Raw genomic sequence first — 25,558 nt, forward strand, 5'->3', positions numbered from 1 at the left:
GCTATTTGCGCATATCTTCATAAATGGTTGAAGGCTAATACTCACAAGATTGATCAATGTCGTATGATTGAATCTTTGCTCCACTGAGAAGCTCTTTAATTATCCAAATCGATTTAAGTTTAATGTTGATGGTTGTAAGAAGGAAATTAAGAATTCTTTACCTAACCAACCGATAGCAAGAGATATGTTGATGTTGATGGTTGTAAGCTCTCATCTTCTTCTTTTTTTACGCTCAAGATTTTATCTTTGTAAAGAGAGAACAAAAAAAAGTAGGGAGAGAAGAAAATATCTGGGAGAGAAGGAAAAGGAGGGGAGAAAAAAAGTAAGGAGAGAGAATACCGTCCTTATAACTCGAAAAAGGACAGGCTTCTACTAATACCAACTTCAGTCCAATAGTCTTCTTGTTCTGGAAATTGACAACTCCATCTGATGAAAAGACATTTCATGTATTATTGTACGGATGAAAAGTGCTGCTTTTTGCACTATTACATTTAAAGTGATTAGAAATTCCGTGAAATTTTCCAATATCTCGTTGCATTGATGAACGGATGAGATATAAAAAAACAAAATTTTATACTTTCATCTGCTACGTTGATGCTTAGGCGCACCGAAAGTCACGGTATTGTACCCAAAACCCTAAAATTCTCCTCATGAATTATGAGTCTAATATTTTTCAGAGTTGTTATCAGAACTTGCAAACAGTGTTTTATGCATGTCGGTCTCGAAGTTATCAACGAGGGGTCATGATAATTATTTTAAATTGTTAATAACATTATCTTTTCTTATTCTCGGTAGGCGGCTACATCCCTACAATCTCAAAATATGCTTAAATTCACTCATGTACAATGCGAAAATGCCATATGGCAGGTTTGACACAATTTGGAAATTGGTGAGACATGAAAAAGTCCTTAATCCTCCCTCCCGCACACGGCAGCCCTCAACTCGCCCGTGATGAGACGACATGACATGTCTTTTGCGAATGACAGGGAATTGGACAAAACCATCCCTTCTTTGTTTCAATAATTGTTATGAATTATCGTATAACCATTAACCTATGAGTAGATATGAACAACGACTTAATTGCCACTCATTTTCACTATAAAAGGAAAACATTTCATCACAAGATTGCAGTGGGGACAGAGAGGGTTGTGATTGTTGTAGATAAACATGGAATTGGATCCAATCCGGACCTTAGTGTTTAGAACCTGCAAGTCCACAAATCTTGACCGCTGATTGGTGTGCAAGTCAAATCAGGGCCATTGGTTGTGTGCGGTGCGTCAGGAAAATGAATTAATGGAGACCGTTGAATTCAATTTGTGCAGCCCAGATTTGTTGACTTGGAGGCTCTGGACACTAAGGTCTAGAGCGGATCCAAATCCGACAAACCTAGGTTTCATCACAAAGCAGGAAATTGAATTAAGAACAAAATAAACAGATTGCGGGTAGGAAAAGATAGATTTTTTAGTGTGTCAGGAACACTGTTTAGTACACCGAGTGTAATAATACAATTGGTTGGAAACTTGTAAAAAAAAAAACATCCAACTTTTTATATCATATGATGTATCAGACCATATTCCTGACATCAATGAGATTTGGATGTCACGCATACAAATAAAGCCTTTTATTAATGTCACATTATTATCTCTTAATAAGATCTTTATTTATTCCCGGCAAGTACCATATGAGAAATGCTAAAGAGATTCTCTACGGACTCTCTGTCTGTCACTTCATGTTTTTGACACAATGTTTTATAATGTTAGCACCAGAATCGACTGTAAACTGTAAGGTGACAGAGAGTCTATGAAGACTTTAAGAGAGTCTCCTTAACTTTTCTTATACCATATTCTGACACAATGGAAAGTAGCCATTTTTCATTGTAAGTTTTAGTTTTCACACATATTTATGTTCTGCGAGACAATCGCAAATAAAGCGTTCTGTATGGACAACTTTTATCAAGTTTAAGAGTTATAATTAAGATATTCCCAATTGTGCATATATATATATATATATATATATATGTTTTAGTAGGCTCCTATGCATCATTTGTTTCTGTGTGAATAGAAAACACGAATAAATACATGCAACAACCTATTGTTGCTGATAGCGTACGCTTCAGACTCTTGAAATTTGTAGCCACTCTACATATCTCATGTGTATAGAGTGGTACATCAAGTATGTCAGACTTGATACATTAAGTACCATAATGCAATTGATTAAAAAACAAGATTTCAAACCTTTTTTCAAGGTTCAATCTACTTCCCCACCATCCCATACCATTTTTTTCTTGTCTGGTTTGGTGGTAGGGAATGAAACTTATCTACGTTCACTTCTTCTAGTTTGCAGCTGACTGGTTTTTCCATTAGTGGAAAAACGGAACACGGATACCCTCCGGATCTATTATGTGAGGATCTTAGAGATTTTCACATCTCAATCATTCATCCTAAATCATGCAGTCAGGTTTCGTTAAGTACTATTTGTGTTTAATTTAAAATAATAAAAGTAAAATTATTTCTAATCACACGATTCACAATAATTGGTTGAGATGTGGATATTCCAAGGATCTATGGGATCCGTTTCAAGGAAAAGCGAAGCTTGATGGACCCCAGGTTATAATATGGGATCTTTTGATAGTCATTCCAAAATAGTCATTCCTTATTTGTCTGTCAATGACAAATAATTAATTTGTTGACTTAATTTTGTTGTGAACTTGTAAAATAGCCAGCCAGTGTCCTTTTTATATCTAAAAAAATTGTATAATCCTACAGAGAATATTTAGAGTGATGATAAGTCCACCACAATGTCTTATTTCCCCACCCACCTTATATTTACACCCATCATAAAAAGTGAAAAAATACATCAACTCTTTTCCCACCCACCATTATTTCCAAAATAACCCTACATATTTCTTTTTCAATTTTTTCTTGCTTTAAAAAAATTATTACAAATTAAAAAAAAAAAAAAAACAATTATCATTAAATGAAAATACCCAAGAACTCCGAATATCACCAGCAGCAGCTCTCTCCCCAAAAAAATTGCAGAACCGTCACTATCGACTCCCCAAATCCCCAACACCAAGCGCCCCTCCTCTATCAACAACCATTGCAGCAGCACCACGTCTTGAAAACCGCTTCAGTACCCAATTTCTATCGTTTCCAATTTGAATTCAGACCACACAAGAGAGAGTGTGATTAAATTGGAAGAGCTTCACTCATAGTTTGGTGCTGCACTGGCTTTCCCTAACATCAAATTCCTCCAAATTCACTATATGGTAGGTATCCAAATTGTTTCAAAACACCAAACACGATCGGAGTTCAACTAGTGTCGGATCCGTGAGTCCCCTAATGTAATCTGGTATATGAGCTTCTCTCCTCATCTATCTCAACATTATAATAGTCTTGAAGACTAACTTGCTCTACTCTCTGGTGAGGCTTGATCACACCTTCCACAACATGCGCTTTATTGCGAGCCTCGAGGCTTTGCTTTGTCAAGTCTAAATTCACTCTCTTCCTGATAAGTTTAATTTCTGAACTTCCTTTCCTAGGAAAGCTTGTGGGGATTCATGATATTTTTTTTCTTTTTCTTATTTATGATATTTTAGGTTTTTTTTAATCAGTATAACTAATAATTTGTTTAAAAATAATCAATTTAACTAATAATTATGTGGCAAGACATGATTGGTTGGTCTTTAGGTTTTTAAAGGTCATTTTATACTAGGATAAATTTATCAATAAGAGTATCATTTTATGATGGATGTGGAAATAAGACACTGGAGTGGGCTTAACAGCACTCTATTTATATTAGACCTCGGCAATTGATATATAAAAGGCAACCTCTATGAACGCATTCTTAGAGTCAATAATATCAGAGCTTCTTAGAGGGGAAATAGATAGGTTGTAAGACAATGTCTTGGTTTCTTACGGTTATCTTTCTGGTTACTACTCTTACATTTCATACTCCTTCAGAGGCTAGTTATGAGGAGATCCAACCTTCTGCAGTAGTTGTTGGCACTGTCTACTGTGACACATGTTTCCAAGAGGATTTCTCAAATACCAGCCACTTCATTTCAGGTAAATTCGTCTCAAATTTTCAGAAAATTCTTCATCAATTTTATTTTTCTATTGTAGCCCGTTCAATGATTTCCGTACACCCCTTCTCTTCTTCCATATACACTCATGTTTATATTTTAATCTTTAAATTTGAATAAGTGAAAGAAAAATTAAAAGAAAGAAATAAGCAAAAGTGTACAAATGGAGAAAATGTAAAATCTAAATGACTGAAAACCTTTATACAGGTATTTCCTAAGAATCAACCATACAACTATGAAAAATTAAATAACACAGATCAACTGCAAAAAAAAAATCTCGCCTAAACTAACTCCTTGACGGTAGGATTCTGCTTTCAATCACGATTTCTTTCCAACAGACAACAAAACGTTGGAAGATGTGTCATCGTAACTTGTCATTTTATTGTCAGTCAACAAAACGTCCTGACATGTTACGGATGCATTATCCACAATATCAATAATTTTGTGGGGTTTTTGTGCAGGGGCTTCTGTTGGTGTAGAATGCAAAGATGGGACTTCAACAAAACCAAGTTTCAACGCACAAGTGAAAACAAACAGCCATGGGCAATTCAAACTCCATCTGCCCTTCTCAGTGAGCAAAGATGTCAAGAAAATTGAAGGATGCTCCGTGAAACTAATCCGCAGCAGTGAACCCCACTGTGCTGTGGCCTCATCAGCCCCCTCATCTTCCCTACACCTCAAGGCAAGAAAGCAAGGGACTCACATATTCTCTGCTGGTTTCTTCACCTTCAAGCCTCTCAAGCAACCCAGCTTATGCAACCAGAAACCCAGCACTCAGAATTCCAAGAAATTAAATTCCCAGGAGTTCTCAGAGATGGCATTCCCATCCTCCTCTCAGGTGGACCCCAAAATGACTGATCCCTCTCTCAACCAATCTGATCTCCTAGGTCTCCCAATCGGTCTCCCAGGACTCCCAGGTCTGCCAGGACTCCCAGGACTCCCAGGTCTCCCAGGCCTCCCGGGACTTCCAGGGTTGCCCCTTGCTGCCGAAAAAGCTACATCTAAGTCCTCCAACTCCAAAACTTCAAACAATGGGCAACTAGGTGATAATAAGGAAGTAGCCCATCCAGATTCTCCACCAGCAGGTTCAGCACCATGATTCCCAACCTGCCACCTATCCTGGTTTCTGTTGGGCTCCTATCCTATTGGGCGTTACCCGTTTAAGTACAATAAGCCCATTTAGGTCTTCTGTGTTGTGGTTTCCTGAACTTCTATGTATATTGTCTCTTCCTTCTCTTTTGAGAACTATGTGAAATATTGAATGTTTAAGTTTTTATCTTCTTTTCCCGTGTTCTCTCTACTTTTCCCTCTTTCTTCTCTAACGAGAATGTGTCGTTCATAGACAGCTACAAGTACGGTAATATAATACGATTCAATTATTAGTTAAATACAATGATTATCGTTGAAACTCAAAATTTCAGGATAAGAGAGCCGCATGGATTTAGAGATAAAAATTATATATATATATATATATGTATATATAAAATTATATATATCAATTATTATTGAATATTACCCGAGCATGAAAAAGGTTATGGGTATTCTTTGCCAAGAGAGGAAAAGCAGAAGTGGGTCGGTCATGCTTTTACTATGTGGGCACCTTAGAGAAAACCTGCTAAAAATGAACCGCTTCATCATAAGAAGGCAAATAGCTGTACGGAACGATGATGTCCCTGAATTAGGTCATTTTCTTCGAGTGCGACGAGCCTTATCACATACCTTTCCTGTTTCCATCGAGTTTGATCGACTTCAACTCCTATTTCGACTGAGTAGCAGGGTAATGATTATGGGAAAAAATTTTAGGGTTAGGGTTTTGGATAATAATTTTGTGACTAGGGTTTAGGGTTTTGGATTGTTTTCACAAAATCATTCTCCACTGGTGAAATAAATCACCATAATAATAGTTGTAGGCTATGATTTTAACTTAATCAGTACCCAAATGTAAAATTTTATGCTTATTTCCGCAAATACTATTAACAATTTAACATGGAGTTTTAATTTTTTATGAAATTTTGTAGTTGGTTGGGTTCGTAAGATGAATATTAGTGTTTTGAGACACACTTGTTAGTCCAACTTCAAGCAAATTTGCAATCAGCAAGTCCATTACCTACACATGACAGCACTACATTACACATACCTTGTGACTCTTCACTACATCAGTTGTCCCCACCTAGCTCCAGTACACAGCACCTTATCCCTATGGATCCTGATTTCCACCTTGAGAGACTAAGTGTGCTTCTGTCAATACCAATGAATGTACATCCCATGCAAACAAGGTTCAAGAATGGCAAAAAGAAAGCTTTGTTAGCTACTGTTACTTCAAAACCCAAAACATTCAAAACTACATCACAAGTTTCCGAATGGCAGATTGCAATGCAAGAGGAAATAGCAGCTCTTCACTCTTAACAGACTTGGTCTTTAGTCCCATTACCACCTGATAAGAATTTAGTTAGGTGCAAATGGATCTACAAAATAAAAAAAAAATGCAGATGGGTCAGTGGCAAGGTACAAGGCACGACTTGTAGCATAAGGGTATAGCCAAGAAGAGGGTGTTGATTATTTGGAGACTTTCAGTCTTGTGGTAAAACCAACAACTATAAGGCTGATCTTTGTCTTAGCTGCTCAATTCAAATGGTCTCTTAGGCAGCTCGATGTTAAAAACGTCTTCTTACATGGCATACTTCAAAAGGAATTATGTATGGCACAGCCTCTGGGTTTTAAGAGTGAAACACATCCCTCAAACTATGTTTGCAAACTTCACAAATCATTATATGGTCTAAAATAGGCTCATCGAGCCTGGAATGAAAGATTCACCAGCTTCTTACCAAGTTTAGGTTTTCAAGTTTCACAGGTTGATCCCTCGTTGTTTATACAACAGTCTTCAAAGGGCAATGTGTTATTACTTTTGTATGTTGATGATGTCATTCTCACAGGTAGTAGCTCTCAATTGATCAACCACGTGATCATAGCCCTCATTGCAGAATTCAAAATGAAGGATTTGGGTCTCTTGCACTACTTCCTGGGATTGCAGATTAGTTACACCTCAAAATGATTGTTTGTGTCCCAAACAAAGTATATTAATGAGTTGGTTGATAAAGTCGACCTACAGGACTCTAAACCGTGTGCTACACTATGTCTACCATATCACAGGCTCCTCAAGGATGATAGGAAACCCTATCACAGTCCTGAACAATATAGGAGTGTTGTTGGAGCTCTTCAGTATCTTACTTTTACGAGACCCGACATAGCATTTTCAGTCAATCAAGCTTGTCAATTCATGCACAATCCCATGATTTCTCATGTTATTGCAATTAAGAGAATCATTCGATATCTCAAATGGACATCCACTTATGGCATTCATTTTAAACCAAGACCAATGCATCTGTAATCTTATAGTGATGCAGATTGGCCAGGTGATCCAAAGGATCGAAGATCAACTTCAGGATTTGTTGTATTTCTTGGTTCAAACCCCATCTCATGGGCATCAAATAAGCAACACATGGTATCCCGATCATCCACAAAAGCTGAGTATAGAGCTTTGGCAATCACTGCTGTAGAACTTGCCTGGATTCGACAATTATTCTGTGATATGCATATATGTGACAACCCGTTCCAAATTTTACGTTTTTATTTTATTTTAAAAGCGTGAATTTACGAAAATGCCATAGAGGCAAAGATTTTGACTTATGTTGACCATCGTCCAGAGAGACGTATGACTTATTCTTTTAACATATTCTCGTAGTACTCATGGATGTGAACGCATAGGCGAAAACCGTTTGCGAGTCCGGATTATAACGGTATAGTTATGGACGTTTGAAAATGGCTATTTAAAGTTTAGTTATAAATTATTTGAATTCCCACCTTGTGGGAAAGTGGCAAATCTGATTTTAGGCACAAATAAGAAGGAACCAATTAAATTAGAGGGAGAGGGTGAGACCCAATCAGAAATAGAAAGAAGAAAAGAAAAAAAAAAAAATCCCAGCTTTCCCGTGGGTTTTTCCCACTCGTGACCACCCATTTTCCAAGGCCGATTCCGGCCAACTCTGGTGGAGTTTTTTGATGCCACCACCACCATCTTGAAGCTCTCACTCCCCTCTACAAAACCCACCCAAGAAGCACCTTGATTAACCATGGTATGTGGCGATTTGAGGCCACGAAAGTTGACGAAAATCAATAGTGATCCGGCCACCCTTTTCGATTTTCCGGCAAATCGGTGAAGCGATGGTTGATGCCACCACTTGGGCTTTGTAGGCCATCATCCCAGGAGCAAAACCCAACCAACCTTGACCCCGTTGGACCACCGTAGACGACGAATCGACGTCGGGAAGTTTTAGGCCCCCGTCGGCTTTGTGGGCAACATTGACCATCTTCCGTCCACTTTTGGACTTCGTGGCAAGTATGAAAGTTGCTCCACTCACTGAGATCTTCATTTCTGTGAAGTTTGAGAATTTTTTAAAATAGTTGGATTTTCCGGCGAGTCGGGGCGGCCGACCGCCACTCGCGGCGGCGCGTGCAGCGGCGCGTGGCCAGTGAGCCGCTAATGCTATTTTTAGGCTATGTCGAATGTTTTAAATTCAGTTTTGTTATTTGAATGACATAGGTTGATCGTTAGAACTTAAATTCGTTACAATGCGTTGCTTGATGAAAATGTGAATCGACGATCCGACTGTTGGATCGTCACCAAACTTGGATATATTATAATACATAATATTTAAAGATCATAGGAATTTATGGATCAGGAATCCGATGTACGGATCTTCTCGAATTGAATTTGTAAGTTAGAAAAAAAATAAATGTTCACGCCCACTTGGTTTTGGGAAAATGGTGGAGATCCAACCGTTGGATCGTAATGAGATTTTAAAATGTTTTTCTAGAAACATATTGTGGATTGTTGGGAGTTACAGATTGGAAATCTGATATGCGGATCTTCCGAGTCGAGTTATATAGGGTTGTAGACCCTTCCGTCGATCTTTGATCGACTGTTGACATGTGGTCAATGGATCTCAAACTATTTTAGAATGCTCTTGAGGTTGTGTTTTATGTGAATTACGTATTCTATGGATAAGAATTCTAAGATGTAATTTGATAATTGGTCATAGGGACCAATCATTCAGGACGCCTCGATGCGTGCGCTAGAGAATCATAGCGTGGACTCCAGGTGAGTGGATCTTTTCCTTTTTATCGTACATATTATTGAGAGTTCTATCGATACTTTTAAATTGATTAGGCATATTACCTTCATATAATTATTGTGAATGCTTGAAGTACCTATATGAACTACGAATGACTTGATCCCTGTTTAGGGTACGTAGGCAGTCTAACGAGACGTTAGATGCAACCATAATATATTTGAGACAAAAGCCTTATTTGGGAAATTGAGTAATGCGAAGGAAATTGGTAAAGGCAAGTTTTAGTTTTGTGAATTAGTTAGTAATTAGTGTTAATTGGGTTGTCATGGATAATTAACCCTGAAAATAAATAGTTTGGGAGTAGGGCGTTATTGATTGTACACTCCACACCGTATTGTTTATAATTGAAAATGCTACAACATGGTTGAGTATTAGATTGCATCATGGTATATCGATATGTATATTACTTGCATATAATTATTGAGAATGCTTTCAAGTGCAAAGGTGAACGCAGGATACCCAGGTAAGCTTCAGGTGAGTACATGTTAATGTTAGTGATGGTAGTGAGTACGATTGTGTTGAGATATAGTATAGCTCATAAACCTGCACCCCGGTGTTAGTGCTCCCGCCCGTGGCCAGGGCACAGTCCTTCACGTGATGTTCACCTCCCGCACCTTACGCTCACCTTGGATCAAAGGTAGGTGCACAGTCCTGTCGTACAGAGCACTTTAGGTGGTTCCGGCTCGTAGGTGACCCGCGATTATTCGCACAGTCTTCACGTGATCGTTGCACTTGAGCGTATTTATTTACACCCAGTCCTGTCGTACAAACCACTTTAGATGGTTCCGACTCGTGTGCAGGTATACTTATTGAGCTATTGGCTAGCCATTAAATGGATGAGATATGGATAAGTCGTACAGGTCACTATAGGTGACTCCGACTTATATGCTAGTCATAATTGATGAGATATGGATAAGTCGTACAGGTCACTATAGGTGACTCCGACTTATTGGCTAGCCATGATTGACGAGATATGGATAAGTCGTACAGGTCACTATAGGTGACTCCGACTTATATGCTAGCCATGATTGATGAGATATGGATAAGTTGTACAGGTCACTATAGGTGGATAAGTCGTACAAGTCGCTATAGGTGACTCCGACTTATATGCTAGCCATGATTGATGAGATATGGATAAGTTGTACATGTCATTTTAGATGACTCTGACTGATATATCACTTTGTATTGATTGAGTTCATTTAGCTTACTTATTAATGTATAGTGGAGTTGATGGCAAACCGCAGTTTTGGTCATTTCTGAGTATGGTTTGGATATATGTATATATGTTGTACTGTCCTATAGAAAACGATGAGGAATTATAGTGAGGGGTTATTACTGTTAGAAAGGTAATAGTTTTGGGAAGCTTGGTTTTACTGCTTACTCACACTTTTTGTTTTGTACCCCTTCAGGTTTTAACTGCTGAGTTCGTATCGACGAGAATATATAGCTAATCTTAGTATTGGTGGCTACTTTTAAGGGTATGATTCTTACCCACACTACTGTACCTTACTTATGCTCTGACATCGCGTGTGAAATGGGTTCGCTCCCACTCGTAGCGCACTCTGGTATTTAGACACTTTTAGATTCAAATTTATTCACTTTTTATACACTAGCACATTGTATGGCTTCGTCACCTTCCAGGTGTCGGCCAGCATAGCTCGATTCAGGATCCCAATGGACTTTCTGGGTCGGGGTGTGTCATATACCTTTATATTCCTCTCCAATGATATATTGTGATAATGTCTCAGTTATTGCACTATCTATAAATCATGTGTTTCATGCAAAATCCAAACAGATTGAGATCGACTATCATTTTGTCCGTGAGAAAGTCACTCAAGGTGATCTTTAAGTTCAACATGTGTTTTCAACATACCAGTTAACAGATATACTAACAAAGGGCTTGTTTGCACCATTATTTCAGCAACATTGCAGCAATCTTATGCTTAGTGTCCTTGAGCATCAGCTTAATAGGGGATGTAAGAAAGATGAAGTTCAAGAGTGTGATCCAAGTGAGGAAATTATCAATGGTAAAAACAAAGCCACTTGTCAAGAGATTAAATAAGTTGTTATACATATAGTTAGTTAGTTGGAATCTAGTGCTTTGGTTAAAAGGAGTTAGTTGATATACGGAGGTAGTTAAAAAGGATTACTTGCTCTATAAGTTTGGTATCAAAAACTCCTATATAAGTGAACAATGTAAACCATATGGTTCCTAATGAAGAAAACATTTCACTGATACAACTTTCTCTCTTCTCCTTCATCTTTCTCTATCTTAGAAACTGCAATTGTAGCTATCTTAACACTCTCTAGCTGCGACCTTCCTTGCAAAATGAGGAATCTAAACGGAGTATTCAACCCTTCCCCAAAAGCTATGAAGAAAATTTTAATAATGACGGTCCAATTAAGCCTACTAACTTTGACCTTATCGTTATCGAAACGGGCCTCCCTGGATCAATGACAGCTGCTGCGGCTTCTACTACCGAAAAAACTATTCTTCACGTACCTTGACACTAAGCACTTTTATGGTGACCACTGCGCCTTTCTTCCCATTGATGATTTAACTGTCTTCCTAAATTCTCATGCTTCCCAACCCTCCTCCACTACTGTTAAGGAAAAGCTTTAGAGTACACAACTCTAACACAAGTGTTGGAGAGACAACATAAGTAAACAAATTACTTGTATTACACACACAAAATATTACAACACACAAACTCTTAAGGACACTCTTTGAAGCTATGACACTCACTCTTTCTAGAGACAAACTCTAGACCTCTCACACTCCTCACAAGACTACTTCTACTTCTCACTCTCACTTAGTCTTCTTAATTGATTGGTTGGTTGTTGATGATACAAATGGTGTGGATGCCTTCTCCTTTTATAGGCATGGATGAAACCTTGGAGAAGCATGAAAACATCATGCTAGAGATATCTAGATAATTCCACTACATTCCTAAGCTAGAATTATCTACACTAATCTTGGATGTTGGTGGAAACCTCACCATTCTTCTAGACTCTTCCACCAACTTAAGAAACAACATTATAGTCATTTCTACAAATGACTACTCTAACTTGGATAATCTAGCTAACCAACCTTAGTGAATGTTCTAGAATTCTTTATTCTAGATTTGTGTAGGTCCTTCAATGAGATCGGGTTGATTTCTTTAACAACTACTACCACTAATTTGATCACCTCTACAAGTACAAGCCATGATGATTGCATCGCTTTACCCTTTACCTACTAGTTGCTGTACACCGATACAGAAACCATTACATAAGCCCCTCAAGTCCTTGCACAACATAATATAAGCAAACCTCAGTCAAATAATATAAACTTGAACTCCATTTTGAGCATTGTGAGATAAGGGAATGTGCCAGAAACTATTATGTTAAATTCATTACCATTCAAATATGTGATGTTTATTAATAAGCATTTTAGGAATGTCTCTGACTATGTTTTTAGATTAACATGCGCTTAGCAAGAGAAAATTGTCATGGATAAACGGTTGCCCAAACTTAAGGCTGCAATTTTGAGTGCTCAGAAGTGCTTGGAAGATTGCAACTATGTTAGGGGATTGGTGAGTGACTATCATACGCGGAGTTGGTCTGCATTTTTTAGTTGTACAGTAGTTGTATAAACAGTCCATTTTTCTACGTTAGCAGTACAAATTCTTTTTGTTTTCAGCTTGTTTTTACTCTCTTTAATTGTCTGAACTGCAATACATTTATGCAGCTTGATGAATGGTGGGACTCCCACCCACCATAACTGTTGCCCATCCCTAGGTGGGAGCAACCAGCAGCAACTGTTATTGACTGGGTCTGAGTCGATGGATTAAATGTTGCTGCCTGGCATAATCATGTGAAGCAGCTCCATGAAGTTTATGATCAGGAGCACTTGTGAATATTATTCGAGTACTCAGCAAACAAGATTTTATGGGGATGTAACTGGTCTTCCTGTTGGCAGTCCCACATCGGTGGGGGAAGTCAACAAGGATGGCTGTAAATATGATTACCCTACTCTAACTAACACCAAAGTTTTTTGTGGTAAAATCTCACACTGGACGGATTGGACAGGTGATAAAATTGGGATTCTATCGGTTTTGTTAGATGACCCCCCGGGCCCGTCGATCTCTACAAAGCCCCTTGTTTCATTCATTCTCGCATCGCTAAAAACATATTTTCATTCATTCTCGCATCACTAAAAACACCTACAAAGGCTTGGTAGAAACTCAAGCTCGACTTTATGCTTAGAAGGTTTATCTCTAACAGTCAGACCACATTAATTTTCATGATTGGCTTCATTTTAATTTCACCACTAAATCACTCATATTGGGAGGGTTTAGAGTAGATGTGAGTATTTTCTTATTTGGTATTGGCGAAATAAATTTGTTTTCAAGCAGGATTTTGCAATGTTTGATGAGCCTATCATCGCTATTTGTGCATATTTTCATGAATGGTTAGCCTTCTAATACTCACAAAATTGATAAACGTTGTAAGACTGAATCTTTGCTCCACTAGGAAGCTCTTCATTCAAAATTGATTTAAACTTAATGTTGATGGATGTGTTGACCCTAAAAAATTACAAAGCCTTCGTGGTGCACAGGCCGAGTAACTAATGAGTTAACTACATCCTTCGATTGATGCAGGGCGTGCCAACTCGTCGGCCGAGCCTAGACGAGGAGTACAATTTGTTGATGTTGCGTTGAGTACGTTGCTGACTTCTTAATCTTGCGATTGCGGCCGAGGAAATAACAAGTCTTGACCTTTGGATTCTCGAGCCTAAAGACAAGGCTCCTAATTTTGCGAAGTTCATGAATCGTCAGCGTCGGATTCGATCATAATGATTATATTCGTGAGAGTACAAGCACATCAAATTGACACCAAACTATATGGACATAAGTACTCAACGGTGATGTATGTCTTGATGGTAAATGTGCTTTGACCGTCAGAATGCCGAACTCTGAAACTTACTTGTAAGTATCCAATCATAAAATCACTCGGCGTTCAATGCGCCGAATATAGTAACTTGTAACACCTTATTTCACCGAGAAGGCTAATAAGATAACCTCTGCCAATAAGGATTCGGAAACCCTTCTCGACCGAGACTTGGATAGGTGACCAGTCGGCCTTGACGCAGTGCTGTTTATCTAAACTAAAGGTGCTCCTTGATCGATTGATTCTACGGCAACAGTGTTGTTTATCCAAACTGAAGGTGTTCGCCAGTTGCCTTCACAGTGCTGTTTATCCAAACTGAAGATGTGTTGGCGGAAAAAGAAAATTAAAAAATCTCAAGTTGTTTGAGAGGTTTGTGTAGGGCAATTGTGTGTTGAATTGGAGGGGGCTTGAATGATGCATTCTTCTATCTATTTATAGCAACAAATCCTTTTTAAGGTCGAGTTAAAACCATACTCGGACTAGGACTCCTCACCCCAATCTATCTTATCTCGGCCAATCCTCATTCCATTAGGATTTTGAACTCAACCCTTTATCAGGCCTTCACTTCCAAGTTTCAGCAACCTTATCTAGCCGAGAATCCTTACTGTATCAGGACTCAACTTCTTCATCCATCGCATAGGGCTCACTCACTTTCTATTCATCTGGAATATTCCTTTTCCAAACAGGACTTGGCTGACCTTGGTTAGGCGGCCTATGAACTGGACGGTTCATAGCAATCCTCGAGCAGAGCTTCCGGGGCTGAGAACAATTCTATACTTGGCCCAGCCCAATAATTTTAGGTCCAAACAGGTTGTAAGAAGGAAAAGAATGCTCCTTACATAACTAACCGGCAGCCGTGCCAGAGACAATACGTGTATGGAATCATATATTAAGGATATCGTCACTTCTATGTTACGATTTGAGGAGAGAAAGGCGGAGTAGAGAAGCCGGCCGAGAGGAACAGTTCCTGATCTTAGCCAGGAGGTAGGGGGTAGCCTGTGATGCGAAAATAGTTAAGCACACAAATTAACCCTCTTGTTGTCAAATTGTAGTAAGGATGCAAGTAGGGATCGTTCTAGACCGGGGATTAGGAGGGCTTGCTAAAACCTCTAAATTGACTCAAAAACATAAAAACAAAGTTAAAAACGTTCACAAAGACTCAAAGGACTCAAAACAGGTTCAAAAGACTCAAAACTGCCTAAAAACACTAACTAGGCAGGTTCTGACCTTAAACACAAATTTGGACGAATTTAAGATTAAAGGTTGATTCAAAACACTTTAAAACACAAATTAAGACACTTTAACACTAAACTAGACTCAAAGAATGCAAAACTAAAAGTTAAAACACTTAAACAAACCTAAAACCCAAAACAGCAACTAGAAGACTCAAAACTACCTAAAAACCACTTTCTGGGCAGTTTTGAGCACCTACACTAATTTGGACGAAATTGGATGAAAACTTGAATCAAAATACTTAGAAACACAAATCAAAACACTTTCTAACTAATCTAAGACTTCAAATTAAAGGGGGATTTGTTTTGGAGGAAAATTGAAATAACGAAACAAGTTAATAAACTAGACAGAATGTAAATATGAAATTGATGAAATGGAATGAATGGATGCTAGCCAAGGGGTTCATCTCCACACATGTTACACTTGCATAATAAAAAGATTTCCAATTGCATTTCAATAAATTATGAAACTCATCACCCCGGGTTAATTAGGTCCGCTTAAATTAACCTTCAAATCTTCCTAACGTTATTGAATTGGATGATTGCATACGACAACCCAAAACATTTCCCACAAGTCCCCTACATGATTGCATAATAGAGATACAAGCAAGAATCATTACGCTCTATGAAAATTATAAGTGTTGACGAGGCATTCGTTACTATGATTGCATGAAACTTATGCCAAGAATTCGTTTAACGCGATTGTTTATAAGCAACCTCCACTACTTGTGAATATAAGTTCGTAACTATTAGGTGAAACTCACTTATATTCTAGCGTCATATTCATGCATGAAAATTAAGCGTGCACTCTCAATAAACATACATAAATAAGTTATCAATCAAACAGGTAAACAAATTGAATCCACGACTTATGAAATGCAATTAGAAGTAATCAAATCAAAACGCAAGCATAAACATATATTTCGAATCCCCCCCTAGCCAAGGGGGGTTTAGTTCCTCATGATACAAAACAAAGAGAATCAAAGAAACACCTAAACATTCCAACAACTCAAACTTAAATTGTATGAACGTTTAGGCCCTCTTCTCTTCCATTCCTCATTCGTACAAAACAAAGAGTATTGAAATTAAACATTGAAATCAAAGAAACACCTAAACATTCCAACAACTCAAACTTGAATTGTATGAACGTTTAGGCCCTCTTATCTTCCTCTTCGTTGTAGCACAAGGTCTAATGGATAGTTTGATGGTGTGAATGGTTTGGGGAGTGGTGAAAATGGAAGGAGGAGGCCACGGCAATGGGATGATTTCTGGTGTGGTGTTTGGATTATTAGGGAGAGAGCATGGCACAAGGGAATGGTTGGTGTTTGTGACTGAAATGTGTATGGAAGAATGAATGTTAATGAATGCAATGGATGCTTATTTATAGGTGAATGAAGGAAGAAAAGAGGGAATATGACAGCTAGGTTGTGATGATGAATGCATGTGCAAAGTTGGTTGAATGATTATGAAGCATGTGGGTGGAAATGCATGTGGAATGGCTGATTGTTTATGATGATGAATGCATGTGCAATGACAGCTAGGTTAAATGATTAAAGGGTGCATGTGGGTTGGAAATGCATGTGGAATGGCTGTTTTATTTATTGGGAAAGCATGTGAATTAAAGCTAGGGTGAATGATGATGAATGCATGTGGGAGTGTTGGAATGTGTTGATGTGCAATGATGATGTTTGTGTGAATGATGGAAGATTGTGTGGGTGAGTGATTAGGTTGGAAATGCATGGTTATGGTTATGATAAGTGATAAGTGAATGGTTATGATAAGTGATAAGTGAATGATTTGATAAGTGATATGTGAATGGTTTGATAAGTGATAAGTGAATGGTTTGTTAAGTGATAAGTGAATGATTTGATAAGTGATAAGTGAATGGTTTGATAAGTGATAAGTGGTGATGATAAGTAATGATATGTGGGAGTGTGGCTGAAATGAAGGAGTGGAATGTTGGTATGTTATGCACGGCTAAGGATATAGGAAAGGTTTAAATGTCCTAAAACTAAAGGGAACAAGGTTCCAACACTTTGGTCTTCAATAATTTCGTCCAACACTTTGGCTCCAAGCATAAGCTATCCATCCTTAGCCCAAAAGTGCTCCAAAAGTCTCCAAAATGCATCTTTTTGCTCCTTTAGCCCTTTGGACCTACAAACACATGAAAATAGCTAAAGTACTAAAATAACTAAAGAAACATAACGTAAATGCACGAGAACAAGCCATTTAAGTCGCATGAATATGCTCCTATCAGCCTGGCAGACCAAATAATTTTTTTTTCCAAATTAATTTTTTATATAGAAGGACAAGGATACGTTGTATCATAAACTTATAACTTGGTCCCTTATTGAATGAAGGGGCAGGCTTCTGCTTTGAATAATACCACTTCAGACTTCAGTCCAATTATTGTCTTCCTCATTTGAAAATTGACAACTCCCTGTGATGGAAAAACATCTCATGTATTATTGTACAGTTGAAAATTACTGCTTTACACTATACATTTAACGTGATTAGAAATTCCATGAAAATTTACAAACAAAACCACATAGGGATGTGTCATAGGCTGAAAAGGAGTAAGGATGTTTGTACATAGGCTGAAAAGGAGTAGGGATGTTAATTTGTACGTTCCTTCCCCACAGCAAAACCACATAGCAAAAGGATTACAAACACAGCTAACAAGTCAATAAACACAATATCATCATTAGGTCAACGATTATATCACATGCACATCAATTAAATAGTTCTCATGTTCAACTAAGGTCACTAAAAGCCCCCTATTTGGCTTAATTAGATATGATCTTCGTGGTGATAGGGTATTTGTAATAGCTCATGACTTAAAAAAAAATTTCGGATTTAAACCCTTGTGGTGATAGGGTATTTAGAAGACAGGTGAGGAGCCGGGTGATATAATATTAGACATTGCAATTGTAGGCTCGGACGACTCAAGGAGAAAAAGGTTGCTCGCACCACTACAGGAAAATTACAAATCAACATTGCAGAGGTAACATGCATGGTCTTCTCTTCTGCCATGAAAAATTCATGTTGCTTTCATATAATTAACTAATTAACTAGTTATTAGTGTTAATTATTCTCTAACATTTCCTTCCTCCATCGTTTTCTTCTTCTTCAGATCAAAGTTTCAATCGTTTTTTATTTTTTAAATACCTTTTACTTTAACAATATTAGCGATTCCAATTCTACTAGCTAGTTTTAGGTTGTATTTTAATTAGCTCGTGTGCTTCTGTTGCAGGACGTGTTTGGGGAAAAAGGGAGCATACTTGAACCGGCAGGAGCTGTAGAAAAAGTAGCCTCTATGAAAAAACATAATGAACTCCTTGTAACGAAACAACGTCGTTGGACTCGTTTCATTTAACTTTTTTGTTTTTCTCAAGTGTAAAGCGACGTGGTTTTGTTAAAAAAAAAATAAAAAAAAAAAACTAAAACGGAGCAACGCCCCACTGCAGAAAACCAAAATGCAGCACCGCAGCACCAGAGCAGAGGGGTGGAAACCTGGATTTTGGGAACGAACTCCGGCGACCGGAGGTGCGAACACACCTCCTTGCACCTCTGTGGCTTCGCCAATGCAGGTCTCGATATTATTTACGAGGAGTTCATGATAATTACTTTAAAGTGTTAATAACAATCCTCTTTCTTATTCTTAGGTCTGGTACATCCTACAATCTTAAAATATTCACTCACACAGAATGGGAAAATGCCATATGTCACCATTTGGAAATTGGTGAGACATGAAAAAGTCCTTGAACCTCGCTCCCCACGCAAGGCAGGCTTAAACTCGCCCGTGATGAGAAGACATGTCTTTTGTGAATGACAGGAAATTGGACGAAACCGTCCCTTCTCTTTTTTTTTGTGAGTAAAAGCATCCCATGCATTCTATCTTCACTGACTATGTCGAACACAAAACATCAATACAAGTAAACAGTCAACATTCTTATTACGTTAGTAAAATGAAAACTTCTTTCTTTTATTCAATAATTATTATGAGTTGTGTATATTGATCAACCTGTAAGTAGATACAAACACTATTAATACAATTAGTTAGGAAAAAAAAAATCAGTTTTTTTATTCAAGTTTCTCAACTAACCGGGACCCAAGTATTCCCTTGGCGTTCTCACACCAACAAAGAAACAACAACGAAACACACAGGAACACAAAAATTGGGGACCTCTTTTTATCTACTTGCCCACCATCACAAATATTACCTTTTTTTTCTTGTATGGTTTGGTGGTAGGAAATGAAACCTAGCTACATTAACTTCTTCTGATTTGCAGTTGACTGGTTTTTCCATGAGTGTAATACTGTAGCTCGATGGACCCCAGGCTATATAATATTCGAAAATAGTCGTTCCTTATTTGTCTGTCAATCACAATCAGTTTGATGAGTTAATTTTGCGTACATCTAAAGTGTGTATAATCCTACAGAGAATATTTACATTAGTTATAATAAGACCTCAGCATTTGATATAACTAAAAAGCAACCTGTATCAACTCATTCTTTGAGTCAAGAATATCAGAGCTTCTTAGAGGGGGAATAGATAGGCTCTAAAACCATGTCTTGGTTTTTAACAGTTATCTTTCTTGTTACTGCTCTTACATTTCATACTCCTTCAGAGGCTAGCCATGAGAACGATCCTTCTGCAGTTGCTGTAGGCACTGTCTACTGTGACACATGTTTCCAAGAGGATTTTTCACATACCAGCCATTTCATTTCAGGTAAATTAATCTCAAAATTTCAACAAGTTCTTCATCAAATTTATTTTTATATTGTAGTTTGGCTGTACAACAAAAGTCCGTTCAATGATTTCCGTACACCTTCTCCTCCATACACTCATGTTTATTTTGTAATCTTTAAATTCGAATGAATCAAAGAAAATCAAAAGAAAGAAATAAAAAGGGTACAAAATGAAAAAAAAAAGGGGTAAAATCCAAGAAAATGACTGGAAACCTTTATACAAGTATTTCCTATATATGAATCAACTATACAACTATGAAAAGTAAATAACAAATCTATTACAAAAAAGCTCGCCTAATTCCTTGGCGGTAAGACTCTGCTTTCAATCACGATTTCTTTCCAACAGACAACGAGTGTAGGGATATTATTTCTCTTGAAGAAAAGTTGGAGGATATGTCATTTGTATGTGTTGATATCATTGTCACCAAGTATGTATGTTATCAGTATCTTCGATTTTATTGTTAGTCAACAAAAGGTCCCAACATGTTATGCATGCATTATCCACAATATCAGTAATCTGGTGGGGTTTCTGTGCAGGGGCATCTGTTGGTGTGGAATGCAAAGATGGGAGTTCAACAAAACCAAGTTTCAAGGCAGAAGTGAAAACAAATAGCCATGGACAATTCAAGGTCCAACTGCCCTTCTCAGTGAGTAAACATGTCAAGAAAATTGAAGGATGCTCCGTGAAACTAATCAGCAGCAGTGAACCCTACTGTGCTGTGGCATCATCAGCTACTTCATCTTCCCTACATCTCAAGGCAAGAAAGCAAGGGACACACATATTCTCTGCTGGTTTCTTCACCTTCAAGCCTCCCAAGCAACCCAGCTTATGCAACCGGAAACCCAGCATTCAGAATTCCAAAAAATTAATTCCCAGAAGTTCTCATTCCCTCCTACTGATGTGATGGCGTTCCCATCCCCCTCTCAGGTGGACCCCACAATGCCCGATCTCCCTCTCATCCCAAACGATCTCCCAGGACTCCCAGGACTACCAGGTCTCCCAGGTCTCCCAGGCCTCCCAGGCACAGGTCTTCCAGGCGTCCCAGTTACAGGTCTTCCTGGCCTCCCAGGTCTCCCAGGTCTCCCAGGACTCCCAGGCCTCCCAGGTCTCCCAGGACTTCCTGGAACTCCAGGTTTGCCCCATGTTTGTGGAAAACCTTCATGTGGGTCCTGCAACTGCAAAACTTCAAAGAATGGGCAACTAGGTGATAATAAAGAAGTAACCCATCTAGATTCTCCACCAGCAGTTTCAGCACCATGATTCCCGTAAACGTGCCTCCTATACCTGGTTCCTGTTGGGTTCCTATCCTATTGGGTGCTACCCGTTTAAGTATAATAAGCCCATTAAGGTATTCTGAGTTGTAGTTTCCTGAACTTCTATGTATTTAGGTCTCTTCCTACTCATCTGAGAATTATGAATGAAATGTTGAATGTTTTAGTGTTACATGTACTCTTCCCCTTTTCTCTCTACTTCTGCCTCTTTCAGAATGGGTCTCATCTAGTTTCACTTTATGACCGTCACCGCCACCTCCAACCCTCCCGTTCCTCCTCCATTCCCATTCCCAGTCTCACCTGCGCATCGGATGCCCGGAATCCCCTAGCTTGTTCTTCAAAACAAAGTATTCACCTTGATTTAAGCTAATTACTATATTTAACTACGAATCGTGTATAATTACCTTCGAAATAGTGTTTTACATGTTTGTTTAAGTTTTTAATTATGTAAAAGTTCTTGTATGGTTGGTTGTGCAAGTGTCGGAACAGTATATGTTTTACATAGTAGGGTTTGTATGTTTGTGCTTTTTGTAATGAGCATGCGGTGGACACAAAATTATTGTAAAGGTAATGGTAGTGCTAGGCCGACTAAAATTTTAAATTAAATTCGCAAATCAAATGATATGTTATTAATAGAAAATAAGTACGATAATCAATACTTAACTAATAATCTAATTATCAACAACCACATCATTTGGTTTACAAAATTTGGTTTAAAATTTGGGAACTTTAACGAAAAGCTCTCCGTACTGTTAACTTTAATGAAAAATCATATTTTTACACTAAAATGTCATTCATGGTACTATTCACTTTACCCTTTATTTTGTCATTTTCGTTAAAACTCAAAGTTTTCAAGCCCTTTTCATTAATTTTCTTTTAAAAATTTGGTCTTCTTAGCATTACCTTACTTGGAATAAGGTATGGTTCCCATCATCTGACACACTTGATTTACTGTGTAAAGAATCTCAATTTGTGGTGAGATTTTGCACTAATATTTTCATAATACTACCTTGTATATAAGATAATTTTAACTACAAATCAGAGTCTCATATATATACAATTATACCATAAATTTTGAACCCCATATATGCATTTCAACTACTAACATCATTCTCCAAAACACATACAAGGGAAGGAAACAGAGATGAAAGAAAGTTTGAAGCAAGTGAGTAGGGTTTATATACATAGAAGTAGTTTCATTCACAATATAAGATAGGTTAAGGTATTCCCAGTTAAGTGATTACTTCATGTCTCGTTCATAGACAGATATGAGTACAGCGATTTAGTACGATACACTTACTAGTTCAAGACATATGATTATATCGTAGAAAAAAGACAAATGCACAAACCCAAATTGAAGAAAGAGATGCTTGAGTCTCCTATGCCACTTTGAAACTGATTCAGTATAACTTCTCACTAGTCCGGAGAGAAGCAGGGATTCAAAGATAAAATAATATTATAATTGAATATTAACCAACGATGAAAAAGGATATAGTTGTTGGTTGGGTAACCTTTGCCGAGAGAAGAAAAACAGAAGTGGGTCGATGGTCATGCTTTACTATACGAGCCATTGAGAAACTTGTTAAAAGACCAATGAAATGAAGTTATGAACCGTTTCATTAAAAGGAGCCCAATAGTTGTACGGACGACAACGTCTCAGAATTAGGTCATCTTCTTCGAGCGCGACAAGCCATATCACATACCCTTTCCTGTTTCCCGACCGACTTCAACTCCTATTTCAACTGAGTAGTAGGGTAATGATTTTGTGACTAGGGTTTTGGGTTCTGGAGAATAATTTTGTGACTAGGGGGTTTTGGATTGTTTTCACAAAATCATTTCACTTTAGCCACCTGCTATGATTTTAACTTAATGAGTAGCCAATGTAAAATTTTATGCTTATTTTCTCGGGATCTCTCTGTTCTTCCTGGATCAAATTTGCCACTTCTTCAAAGCCCTGGTCTCATTGATTCTTGCATCACTGAAAACACTTAAAAAGGCCTGATAGAAAAGGCTTAAGCTTGACTTTCTGTTAGGAAGATGAATTCGTTATCTCTTTGCTGGTTGGGCCACTCTTGTTCAGTTTGTCACCTTCGCTATATCCCATGTAGACAATGGAATTTACCAATTACCATTTGTGATCAACTTGACAGGTTGAATAAGAATTTCATATGCGGCTCCACTCAATCCAAAACTAAAGTTAACTTGGTTAAATGGAGCTAGTTTTGTCTTCCGAAGTCTCTTGGTGGGCTTGGGGATTGATGCATGTGGATAATGGTATTTGGGCAATAATAATTCTTACATAACTAACCTCCAGCCCTGCCTGAGGCAATACATGTATGGGGTACACTATACATTTACAGTGATCTAAAACTCCTTGAGAATCTACCATACATTGCGTTGCATTAACGAACGGGTGAAATTTAAAGAAGCAAAATTTTATACTCTTATTTATTACATTTGTCACATCCTGGCCCGGATCCCTATCACATTCCAAGTTCGACTCCACCGTAGCACGATATTGTCCGCTTTAGACCCCAACCACGCCCTCATGGTTTTGTTTTTGGGAACTCACACGAGAACTTCCCAGTGGGTCACCCATCCTGGGATTGCTCTCGCACAAACTCGCTTAACTTCAGAGTTCCTACGGAACCCGAAGCTAGTGAGCTCCCAAAAGGCCTCGTGCTAGGTAAAGATAGAAATATACATATAAGGCATAGAGGATCCACTCACTTGGGCGATGTGGTATCTCACAACATTTATGCTTCAGTGCACAGAAAGTCACAATATGTTATCATGAAGGGAGTTTATGACAGTGTCGAAATCAGCATAGGGTCATTGGTTGTTCTTGACCCTAACAATTACTTAAAAACCCTATGTATATTTGTTTGTATATTGTATTTGACACCTATAAATAGTTAAGTCAAACTAAATTACAACTTCCTCCTTCTACATCTTCTATTTTCTTCTTTCATATTAGTCTTCCTTTTCTCTCTTCTTCTTGTATGAAATACTTTAGCTGAAAAGTTTTGGTAGTCTTCAACATTACTCCATTATATCCTGCATCGTTTTCGACATATGATGGCATACATTTTTGGCATATATTGACAAGAATTGACAGGTGATTATTAGGTGCTCGACAAAATGGCCCAATGAAGCTTTTTTGGTTGATATTATGACTCTATTATTTGGAAATCCTAACTACACTACTGGTTCATGATAATTATTTTAAAATGTTAATAATAGCTCTCTTTCTTATTCTCAATAGCTCGGCTACATCCCTACAACTATAAATATGCATAAATTCACTCATAGAATGAGAAAATGCCATATTTCAAGTGTGACATGTAGATTATAGTTCCAATAATAATAGACCACCCAATCAGAAGATAAATAAATTACAATAAACAGTATTATCTTATATGTTTCAAATTTGACACCATTTGAAAATTGGTGAGACCTGAAAACGTCCTTAAACCTAGCGCCCATCTCACTCCCCCACAAGGCTTAACTCGCCCGTGAGGAGAAGACATGACGTCTTGGAACCCGTGATGACAGCGAATTGGACAAAAGCATCCTTTTTTAACTTCGACATGCATTATTACTTCACTAACAATTTCGAGATATGGTTTTCGTCGAATCCTTTTTATAAGAATTTTGAAAATTTTTTAATTCTATTCATTTATCGTATATTGTACGGTTAGTTTTTGTTAACTGTTTGTATTCAATTTTAAATTATATAATTTAAAATAATTTCTGACTGCACGATATACAATGAAAAAATATGATTAAAGAGTTTCCGGGATCCTCACAAAAAGGATCCGGTGAGGATCCTATCTCAACAATTTCAGATACAACACGTCAATGCTAGTAAACAATCAACACCGTTTACATCTTATTATATTAGTAAGATGAAAACTTCTCGATTTTATTCAATAAATATGAATTTTTTGTACATCGATCAACTGTGAGTAGATACGAACACAAATATAGATAAATCAAACACTACTGAATTGCCACCCATTTTTAACTGTATAAAAGAAAAACATTTCATCACAAGATAGCAGTGGGGACAGATAGGCTTGTGGTTGTCGTAGATA

General features: G+C 37.8%; 2 protein-coding genes across 3 annotated transcripts; both read left to right on the forward strand.

The window, feature by feature from the left end:
- Positions 1-3,819: 3,819 nt before the first annotated feature.
- LOC103966779 lies at positions 3,820-5,365 on the forward strand. Its single transcript, XM_009379990.3, has 2 exons — positions 3,820-4,067; positions 4,546-5,365. Exons 1-2 carry the CDS (start codon positions 3,902-3,904, stop codon positions 5,181-5,183), a joined length of 804 nt encoding a protein of 267 aa, XP_009378265.2. The 5' UTR covers positions 3,820-3,901; the 3' UTR covers positions 5,184-5,365.
- A 14,535-nt stretch (positions 5,366-19,900) lies between these two features.
- On the forward strand, positions 19,901-21,633 carry LOC103966777 (elastin-like). 2 transcript variants are annotated; one of them, XM_018652269.2, is made up of 2 exons: positions 19,901-20,170; positions 20,727-21,633. In XM_018652269.2, the coding sequence occupies exons 1-2, from the start codon at positions 20,008-20,010 to the stop codon at positions 21,092-21,094; spliced, it is 531 nt and encodes a 176-aa protein (XP_018507785.1). In that variant the 5' UTR covers positions 19,901-20,007; the 3' UTR covers positions 21,095-21,633. The 2 variants fall into 2 exon arrangements, with proteins under 2 accessions (XP_018507785.1, XP_048433517.1); XM_048577560.1 differs by lacking the exon at positions 19,901-20,170 and adding an exon at positions 20,243-20,617.
- Positions 21,634-25,558: the final 3,925 nt, after the last annotated feature.

The sequence above is a fragment of a genome, unplaced genomic scaffold (assembly GCF_019419815.1).
Source record: "Pyrus x bretschneideri cultivar Hongxiangsu unplaced genomic scaffold, Pyrus_bretschneideri_v1 Contig12, whole genome shotgun sequence".
Classification (NCBI taxonomy): Eukaryota; Viridiplantae; Streptophyta; class Magnoliopsida; order Rosales; family Rosaceae; genus Pyrus; species Pyrus x bretschneideri.